The sequence below is a fragment of the Gymnoscopelus braueri genome (genome assembly GCF_963280865.1).
Source record: "Gymnoscopelus braueri genome assembly, chromosome: 22".
NCBI classification, from domain to species: domain Eukaryota; kingdom Metazoa; phylum Chordata; class Actinopteri; order Myctophiformes; family Myctophidae; genus Gymnoscopelus; species Gymnoscopelus braueri.
The window spans coordinates 14,110,809-14,121,774 of record NC_137624.1 but is presented as its reverse complement, the minus strand read 5'-3'; the positions used below and the strand labels follow the sequence as shown (position 1 = coordinate 14,121,774).

General features: G+C 45.3%; 1 protein-coding gene across 1 annotated transcript; it reads left to right on the top strand.

Moving 5' to 3' along the window:
• Positions 1–3,441: 3,441 nt before the first annotated feature.
• Positions 3,442–10,639, top strand: sowahb (sosondowah ankyrin repeat domain family member B). The gene is made up of 6 exons (XM_080420464.1): positions 3,442–5,411; positions 6,154–6,333; positions 7,922–8,122; positions 9,306–9,571; positions 9,810–9,997; positions 10,091–10,639. Exons 1-6 carry the CDS (start codon positions 3,524–3,526, stop codon positions 10,557–10,559), a joined length of 3,192 nt encoding a protein of 1,063 aa, XP_080276590.1. The 5' UTR covers positions 3,442–3,523; the 3' UTR covers positions 10,560–10,639.
• The last annotated feature ends 327 nt before the right edge of the window (positions 10,640–10,966 follow it).

Here is a 10,966-nt window from a genome sequence, read left to right as displayed (position 1 = left end):
AAAACATGATTTAAAGATAACTTGTGAAAGTGCAAGTGTATGTGTGTGAGTGGATTTGTGTAATGTGTAATTGTATGCTAAGAGAAAAATCACAATACAATTATTGGGATTTTCTTTTTTTTACATTGCTCGTCATCCTCAATGTAAATTGTCTGGTTGATCTTCCTCATCATCACATGCAACCTGAGATTCATTTGCACACCCTGATCTTTCACAGTTGCAAAAGAACACTATGCTTATTGCATGTGCATGTGCAGTGCAGGCTGCTGCAGTGTTTCTTGCAGGTGCAGCTGATGACCTGTAAGAGTCGCTGTGGAGCTGGTGGTCAGTCAGATTGGACAGGGACAGTCCAATCTGTCTTGTGGCAGTAGATAATCTACGGTTCCCTTACAGATGTCATAGACATTTGAGTCCTATGGACCGAGGCATCCTGCATCAAGCATCCTTAATAAAATATTGAGAGCTTATTTTTCCAGCGTTTGGATATTTCTTAATTTCTCTACCCTGCACCTAAATCCATTTTGGTTGGATGAGCACACCAGCACTATTTTATATCAGCCATTCCTCTGTACCAATGAAGATTGGCTAATACATGCTCTGTGCTCATCGACAGTGGCCAAGGAAAGAGGAAAGAGGAACCTCGATATTATGTTGTTTGCACGAAGTACAGATGATTGTGTGCGCTGCATATTCACACAGTTACAGTTTATTTACTGTGAAATCGATGTGACATTTTCTCAATAATTTATGTAATTATGATTTCGTAATTTTCATAATTTTGTCTTTTTATATTTCAACAAACACTCTTCAGATTAAATAAGCCAGAAATATTGACAGTCTGTTCTTCACACTCAAACACACAATTCCCATTCAGGGCCGCATCCTGAGTCCATGGGCCCCTGGGCCTTGCCCTTGACTCAATCCTGAAGGGCTTTTTGGTCAAACAGAGCTATTTAAAAACCCAGACAAAAACATCCATTCATATCAACCACCGTCCAATCATGCTCAGGTTTGCTGGTTTGAATGTGAACCCCAACAAATCAGTGTGGGCCGTGCAGGTGAAAGCAATCCAGCCTAACTGCACAAAGGTGTTTTAAATGGAACTTGTTTTATTTTCCCACCACTTCCTTCTTCACCTGTGCCTTCACCATCTGCATTTGAAAAGGCCACTGTCCATTGCACCAGTTTGTTTCAATCCTGCATTTACAAGCGATAAGAGTGATGAAGGCCCCTGCCAGAGGAACAAGGGAAATGAAACAATCAAAGAAGCTGAGAACAAGGGCTCACTCCACCTTCATCTACAGAGCTCAAAAAGAGGTACAGCCGAGTGCAACAAAGATTTGAAAGTTGTTTCAAATCTATTGCATTGCATTGTAGATGGGCTGTTTTAGAATTATAGCTGAAAATGTTTGAAAATTGGGTATTTTTCTGTGTTGTGTAGTACATGAAAATGATATAATTTGAATCCCACTATAAAACAAGTGTATTTATCACTGTACATTTACATTGTGAAATGTCTCTTCTACAGGGCGGTTCTGTTGGGACTGGAAGAGTCTCCCTGGCAGGCCAACGTGGCTGTCCAAAAAGGTTTCTGCTTCAACTAGTGAGTCTGGAAGCTTCCCGGCTGTCTAAGACCAACAGGCATGGAATCATCACTCCACAAGAGCTCCATATGGCTGTGACACTGGTAAAACGGAGGCTAACATCTAGGCCTGCAGCATGAAGAATCCAAAACCTGAACATTTTAACATTTTATATTATTAAAGATGTATATTTATGTAAATGCTATGTGTATTAAAAACATATTTTAATTAACAATCCATTTACTCATTACTCCATTCATGGCTAACTAGGGCTCTTAAAACACTGAAGGTATGTAGTTTGTTTGGCAGGTGCCAAAGTTGACAATATACTGTAGAACCATGTACTGTACGCACTAGTGTTTTTTAAAGATATATATTTTTGGGGCTTTTTCTGCCTTTATTGATAGGTATACAGTAGTAGACTGACAGGAAATGGGGAGAGAGATTTGGGGGTGAGGTGACACGCAGCAATGGTCGTCGGGACTGGATTACCAGCCTAGGTGCCCAGACGCCTGGGCCAACACTAGTGTTTTTAGTTGTTCCTCAAGAGTCTCCCTTTAAGGGTGGTGAGTGATGGTTCAGTTGAGTGATGAGTTCTGAGAACGAGATGACAACCTGCAGTATCACACGACAAGTTCTGAAGTTTATTATACACAAATGGAGAATATATATACATGCAGTGCTGGACACATGATGTGACCAGAATATATGAGACATGGAAAAGAACAGACTGAGTAGGAAACCTGTATCATTCTGCACACAGATGTCAGTATCTGATAAAGTAGTAGTTGATGGTCATGGTATCAAGCGTCAGTGTGCTTACACAGATGAGCGATTCAACACATGTATGTACTGGGTCAAGCAGATGAATGTCAGTCCTATACTCATAACGCACAGAAATAGTGGATGGGGATGCTTGAGGTGCAGCATGGCATCGCTGCTGCACAAAGATGTTGGAGGATCCATCAGTTTCAATGGGCACCTCTAATGGCTCTGTAGAGCACCATTGACAAGGGTGCTAAACTGCACCAAAATGGCAACACATTTGTATTTTATATCCAGGTGAGAACCTGACTTGCCACCCCAGTGGTTCTCAACGTGGGATCATGTCTTGAGAATAGTATCAAATGGGGTCCATAGTGTGGCCTAATGTCAAATTAATTCATGTATTAATTAATAGCTGGAGAGACAGGGAGACCCCTGTTACTAAATACACACTCTATAGCAATAAATTGCTATCATAATGGGGTTATTTAATACCAAAAAGTATCACTTTACACCAGTACAGAAGTACTCACATGTGTTGCTTAAGTACAAGTATCAATACTGCAATGTAGATATACTCTGTTACAATTAGAAGTCCAGTCCCGTATTTAAAATGTACTTGAGTAAAAGTACAAAAGTATTGGTATCAAAAGATACTTAAAGTACTCATTATGCAGAATGTCCCATTTCAAGTTTTCAAATAGCCTAAGTATATAGGGATAAAGTGGTTAATGCATGTTTTGTAATAATACAAATCTACAAAGTAAATAAGTTTTCAAATAATTGTAGTGGAGTAAAAGTATAACCTTTGCCTCTGAGATGTAGTGGAGTAGAAGTAAAAGTACTGAAATTGGAAATACTCCAGTAAAGTAAAGAAATACCTGAAAACTGTACTTGAGTAACTTACTTGAGTTACTTTTCCCACCACTGTCTGTGAGTCAGACAGTAATGGCATGCAGGCACTCCAGGTATGCAGCCTGCAGGTGCAACCATGCAGTATTAAATCTCTTGCTGAGGTGGGAGGTGGAGTATCTGTCAGTGTGGGTGGAGTTATATTTCCACACACACACTGACGGACATAATGAAACCCACAACAACGACCTTTGCCTTGAAACTTTGAGCGTAAAGAAGTGCAGCAGAACTCCCACTGTCTCCCAGCCCAGGAGAAAGAAAGAATGGCCACAGAGTTCACGCAGGACGCGGTCCTGTTCTTTCTCCAGAGCAACGGCGGCAAGGTGAGGAACGCCGAGCTGCTGGCTCACTTCACCGCCTTCCTGCGGGAGGGGGACAACCAGAAGAGCCACAGGGAACTGTTCAAACAGTTCGTCAACTCCGTGGCCGCCGTCGTCCGACAGGAGGACGGGGTGAGTTATGTGGCGCTGAGGAGGAAGTTTAGAGGCGCCACCACCACCACCGGCGGCGTCCCCCCCGGGTATCTCCCCCACGGGTGTCGCCTCCCCCCCGGTGTCTCCTCCGGTCACCCTGAGCCTTCCAAGAAGCACCACCACCCCGGGGGGAGACAGAGCGACCGGACGCAGAGCGCCGGGCGGAGGGACCGCTCCCCGCGCGACGTGAACCGAAACCCGGCGGAGAGGAGGCCGTCGTCGCGGGAGAAACAACCGCCCCCGGCGCCGAGGGAGACGACTGGAGGAGTCCTGAGGCTCCTCCTGACCGAAACCAACGGGGGAACCATCCTTCCGTCGGCCGGGATCGTCGTGAACAACAACAATAACGCGGGGGAGACCGATCTTAATTTGGGAATATCTCCTCTGAGAGGAGATGTACCCAAATTAAGATTGGTGGAGCCCTCCTACCCATATGACAGCAGTGAGGACGCACCACCACAGCTACAAGTGCCCCTGGTCAGCAGCAGCACAGAGCAGCTGGTCCCATGTTATAGCACCAAGCCCACCTCGCCACCAGGTAACAATAATAGTCATGGTTTTGACAGAACAGAACATGTTACTCTTGGTTTACTTGACCAGTCTGCTGAATTGGGACAGCCTAGAGAACAAATTGACACCCAGAGAGATCAGGCTTCCTGCACTCCTCCTCCTCCTCACCTACTACCTCCCACAAAAGCTCAGGAAAAGCATGAAGAAACCCCCCAACAGAACACAGAGAAAAGGAGAGAAGCATGTCTCAAGTTTATTGAAGCTGAACGACAACAAACGGCAGGTGTGCCTCTTCTTCTTCATCATCACAGCGACCAGCTCCCAATAATTCGCCTTGCCAGGCACAGAAAAAGCTACAAAACAGCTGTTTCTTATGATGATGAACAGGAGGAAGAAGAATTGGAGATCCCAAGGAGGAGGCCATGTTCAGAAGCAGTTGAAAGGGGTGCGTGGCCGCTGAACGTTCCGCTTGAACAGATGAACAGAGCCATCTCCTCGTCCTCGCCATGCATATCTACCTCCCCTGCTCCTTCGTCATCGCTGGACTCCTCTTCCTCGCTGACCTCCGGTTTTGTGTCTCTGACTGCCTCAGGACTGAGTTCTGAGAGAAACGGGAGCACCCTGGGCTCCCAGCTGCAGGACATTCCAGCCATTCACGTCGAGGGCTCAGAAAGGGAATGGGCGCCCTCCCAAACCCCAGGATGGAGCTCGGGGTCTGGGCAGGTTGCTGGCCCGGGGACGCGGCTGGCATCGGCTCCAGTGGGCTCGAACCCACCCAGACGCAGCCTGCCCTTAGAAGCAGAAAACTACATGCTCTCATCACTGGATAGAGCTCATTGCATCGGACCTCCTGGTCATCGCCATCTAAGCACCCACCTTAACCACCCCGACTCCCAGTGTGACCCTGCAAACTCGACACAATTTGGGCCTAATCCAGAAGAACAGTTAAAGCCAGGAGCAAGGCCAGGCCTGAGGCTTGATCCAGACCCAGGAATATCAGGGCCAAGCGGGCTCGAACCAGGAGAGAGTCCGCCTTCCAGCCACAGCAGTCCCATATTCGCCTCTCCAGCCGAGTACCCCAGTAGTGATTGGCCCCAGTCTGGCTCCGCTAGAGCATCGGATTGGAGCAACAGTGATGATTCACTAAACGATACACTAATCGAAGAAGGTAGCTACTTCATGGTATTGGAGAATGGACAGTTCACCTCCATTTGTCATGTATTTATTCATTTATGCCATTTATTTATGTATGTATTTTACATTTATTATTTATTTAGTTGGCATGCAATACTATCTTATCAAGTGTGTTTTTAATACTACACATCCCAGAGTTCCCTTAGAAGAAAAGCACCCAAACAAGCCAGAACAGGAGCACACTGAGGAAAAGTAAAATAAATTAAATCAAACAAAAGCAAAAATAGAAGGGAATAAGGGGCTCAGCTGCATGCAGAGATGTGACATGAGCATTGGGGGTCTTCGTCACCACATCTTTGGACTCAATCACTCTTATTTTGACGTTTGGGATGGCTCAGGGTAGAAGACATGGTTAAGCAAATAAAGACGGAGGGACAGTGCCCTTATACCTGAGTGACACCCACAGCCAGAACACCAGAGGGATCATCTATGATCTTGTATCCCACAAATTTAGCACAAACATGGGAAAATATTCATTCTACTACTCTTTTTTTCGCCCCTTTTCTCCTCTGTAAATATAGCTATATTTGTTGATAATATGTATGAATGTGTTAATATTCTATGCTCTGTTGATGAATTAAATACATAGGTCCACAACGGAAACAAGTCCCCAGGGCTTTTTTGTGCTATGCTTTCAGAGCAAGTGTTTTACCGTACCTCTGTGCTGTTTACAATTTTTTGACTAATAAAGTATTCAATCAATCAACCAATCCTAGGTGAGGCTCCAGCTGGGACCAAAGTCCAGCAAGTGCTACAGCGAGCTGAAGAGACCAGACTTCTGTCTCTGATGCACCGCTCTGAGAGGAAAATAACAGCGCCGTGGCATCATTCCACTGGCCATCTCCTGGACAACGAAGATGCTCCTGCCAGCGTAGCGTCATGGCAGCACTCCACAGGTATGGAATTAATTGGAACTGGTCCCTGCCCGAATCACTGGTTTGGCTTGGTTGGACATTTAAGTAACTCATTGGTTAAGTGATTTATTAAGACTGTGGTTCCCCCCCCCCCCCCCCAGGGGGTCCCAGACGCATCCCTCCTTTTGCTCGTACAGTTTCCCTTCCCACCCCCCGCCCTCTTTCCCAGACATTGAAAAACATCAACATCCCCACATGGAGTTGTGCTCTCTGAAATGGTGCTGTGAAGACAGACGAGAGACACTTCTAAAAAGTTACATTTAACAGAAAAGTGTCGCTGTCTCCCATTTGTTAAAGAGAGACATATTCTCATAAGGCTGAACTATAGAGCTTCAGCTGAAGTACATTTAACTAAAGAGATTGCACATAGTCATATAGCGTACATGTGAAAGGACCGCAAACAAAAGCCGCTGGCTTTATTGCGTTGCATGATATAAACATAATAAACATAATACAATATATGGCCTTATATAGCCTACATTGGATACCACCAATGTTGTGTTTATTATCAATAAAGAGGTCAAAGTGAAAGCTTGCTGTCAGAGTTTTGTTTATATAATGCTGAGTTACACAGCTTCAGCTAAAGAGGGATGGGAACGGGAACTGCAAAAGGAGGGACACGTCCCAGACGGTCCCCAGCTAAATGATTAATGGGTAATCTTCATAATTATTAAAGGCACAAGTAAATGCAACTAGAGGACGCACAATAATGGCTACTTTGATCATTTTCACAGTTTATTAAGTTTCTCTCTATGCCTACAGTATACAGTAAAGGAATTTTGGACTGAATGACAAACCATGTCACACCAAATCAAATCAAACCAAATCATGTCAACAATAAAAATGTTCTTAGATTGTGGTCCGAAAGATTTAAAGTAGTAATTAGCGATTTCTGCTCTCTTTCTCTCTGTCTCTCTTCTTTGTTTCTCTTCCTTTGTCTTTTCTTTCACTATGTTTTGAGTTCTCTTTCTATGTAACTATTGCTCTATCAGTCTTCATCTTACCTCTCCCTCGCTCTCATTCTTCTTCTCTCCCTCTCTCCGCCTCCGTCTACCTCTTCCTCTCTCTCTGTACCCATCTTTCACTCTTTTTCACTCTCCCCTGGATTAAAGGTTCAAGGTGGTCTTTATTGTTGCATCTCCTCATTGAGTCTCAGACATGTAGCAGCATTAAGTAATGGTAATTTATTAAGTGAGAGAGAGAGAGAAAAAAAACAGTAATAATAATAAATAAATCATTTATATAACATATATACTGCACAAAACATATTAAGGTTAAGGTGCTTGAAGATCCTAGTGCGCCTAGTTCCTACTCCTAGGTTATCAACATCTAATGTAAACATAATTAATGAGCATGCAGAAGCATGCCAAAGCTGTTAAGTGACCTGTGCCACATACTGCCAGGATGCCAACATCTAATGTAAACATACTGTGAGCAGCATGTGCCACATTGTGCCAGGGTCCTTGGCTCGATGGAAACCTACAAACGAGGCTGCACACACACAACCCCTGCCCGCTCCTTTTGGTGGTACATTTCAGCCCACTCGTAACCCATTGCCACATTCCCACAGGTCATCTCCGTGACAGCCAGGAGGAGGCGGAGTCCAGTGAGGGTTCCACCTCCTCGCTGACGGTGCGAAAGCGTCCGGCGGTCGCCAGGCGCATCAGCAGCAGGTTGAGGAGCAGGCTGTGTCGCAGTCTCGGCGCCGGCCTCGACGACTCCTTGTCCGGAGCAGAGGAAGAAGAGAGAAGAGAGAGGCGGGGAAGGAAAGGTGAAGGAGCTTTCACCTTTTAAGTCGCATGTGGAAAACACCTTTACAAAACTTTAAAAAATATACCGTCTCTGTCGGGTGGAAACCTCATATGTCCAAAACTGTTACCTTTCAAGTTTAAAATTTCTAAAATGGCTAATGCAGCAGATCTACAAGCTAAAAACGGGTCGCTTCGCGCCGCGTTTCGAGCTTGCAGATCTGCTACGTTTGATGCTTTTGTGTGACACTGTAGTATGATTAAGTAGGGCATTAATTTATGAATTTGGCGATAAGAGGTTTCTGCCAGACGGCAGCGATATATTTGCCAGACTCTGAGGTCCTCCTAGAATAGTCAACGTTCTTTACTGACTGACTGAAAACCCGCTGTTGAAACACACACTGTAAATTTAGGCCAGTCCAGACCAAAGATTCGCAACGCAACGACTTGCAACCTCTTGCAACAGAATCCTAAAACTGTGGTTTGCAATTGGATAGTCCACACACACACACACACAGGCACAGAGCTGCCACCGACTGCCGTTTCCACAGCAATAATTCCTTTGTACAAACAACAGACTTCCCTAAACTAGACAGTGACAGACGGGACAGACACATCAAGGCAGAGAGTTTACCATTTCCATAGCACTAACCTGTTATATCATCTTGTATACATTACAAATATGAACTAGCTTTCCTTTCTCCCATTCACTCCCTCTATTTTTCTCTCTCGACAGAAAAAAAAAGGCAGACTCGCGCTTGTGTGTGTCGCACACACACAAACACACAATATTGATTTAGGTATTTATTACCGCCTGCATCCATAGCCAATGTAAACAGAGGCAGAATATCGGTCCATTATTCAGAAATGGCAGACCGCATAATAATTCAGTGGTTCTCAAACATTTTCACGTCAAAGACCCCCACATTGTTATGTATTTGGCTGCGGACCCCCAAAGGAAAAGATTTGTCAAGATTTGTCTACATTTTCCAAAAATCGCCTACAAGCTCACACCGCATACAGCTGATAAAATAGGGTTTAAGTGTTTAAACTGTTCCTCATTCTGGTGACGATGGACCCCCTGGAACCCCCTCAAGGACTGCTGGGGGTCCGAGTACGGCACTTTGAGAACCACTGCCTTAACTGACCAATCAGAACTGAATACTATCAAATAATATATCAAAGGTCAACACTGTATATTTTCAGGAGTGAAATCGTCCCGTCAGGATCGTCTCTGCCTCCTCTCCTCCTCCCTCAGCATGAACTACCATTTCTCCAACTCGTCCCTGTCCTCCTGCTCCACTCCCCCTCGCTGCCACAGCTACATGGACCTGGCAGAGGCCGAGGAAGAGGAGGGCGAATGTGATGGGAGTGGAACGGTAGTAGGAGGAAAGCAGGGACTCCCCGCTACCGCCATCACCTCCTCCTCTGCTCGTTCCACTGCTCACGACACCTCAGACTTCGATCGAGAGGTTAGTCCAGTCACAATTATCATATAATCACTATTACTATAACATAGTAGCTAAAATAGCCCATCTACAAGCTCACGACGCGTCGCATCGAGCTTGTAAAATGTTATTTTTTGCTATTTTTGCGATAGGGCATTCATTTATGAAAAAACAACAAATTAAAACGGTGATGATATTTCGGCACAGATGCCTGACCTAAATTACTGCATTCGTTCATTCATTCATGCATGTGTGTTTCCAGTCGTCGGTTCCTCTGGATCGTAAGGAACATGACTGGCTGGTGAAAAGTGCGACGGGGTCTTGGACAGACATCTACTCTCTGTTCAGAGAAGACCCTTCCCTTCTCAACAGACGAGACTTCATCTCAGGAAACACTGTCCTGCACTGGATCGCCAAACACGGAGACCACCGTGTCCTCAATACCTTATGGTAATACTGTACACACATACACACGCTGCTGAATGAATAATTAATAACAAAAGACCAAAAATCAATCCTCTCTTCCCTGCTCTCTTGCTCTAGGTACGGCGTCAGTAAAGCTGGTTTGACGCTGGATGTCGACGCCCGGTCTGCATGTGGGTACACACCCCTCCATCTCTCTGCCATCCATGGACACAAGAAAATGATGCGCCTTCTGGTCCAAAAGTTTAACGCCAACGTGGGACTGAGGGACACCTCCGGGAAGAGGCCGTGGCAGTATCTGGAACAGCCCCGTCCCATTGACATGCTCCAGCTCCTGAATGCTCCTGAGGGGGTCGGTGAAGGACGAGGAGGACGAAGAGGAGGAGGAGGTGGCAGGAGGAGTGAGGGAGGAGGAAGTGGAGGGGAGGGTCACCACCCGTCACGCTTGTGGGACAAGGACCATCGCAACGGGGTGCCAAGCGTTTCAAGTCCTGCGTCGAGAGTCAAGAGGTCGTCATCTATCGCCGCGTTTCTGAAACATAAAACGCTGCTTCTGTTCCCTGGACAACAGTCAGACACCTTTGTCTGAATAGGCATAAAGCCTGATTTATATTTATAGCTAATCTACAAGCTGACAACGCGTTGCAGCGCAATCATGGTGACTGTAAAGTTTCCATATACAAGATAATGAGACAGAGAACAGAGAAACTAATTGTTTCTTTTATTTTTTTTTATTATTTCTCAGATAATGTGGTTTCTATGCTTTAGTATCTGTGATTTGTCATTGTGATCCTGAATTAGAATTAATGATCATTGTGAGCTCGTGAGATCGGCCCTTTTTGATACAGTATGTGACGCCATGCAAACCCAAGTACATGTGTAGCTCACTGACTCAATGGCCGACTGACTTGCTCACTGGCTGATCAGCTGATTTGTTTCATTTAGTTGGCTAGCTGGCTGACGGCTTGACTTTAGAGACTTGACTGGCTGGCTGGT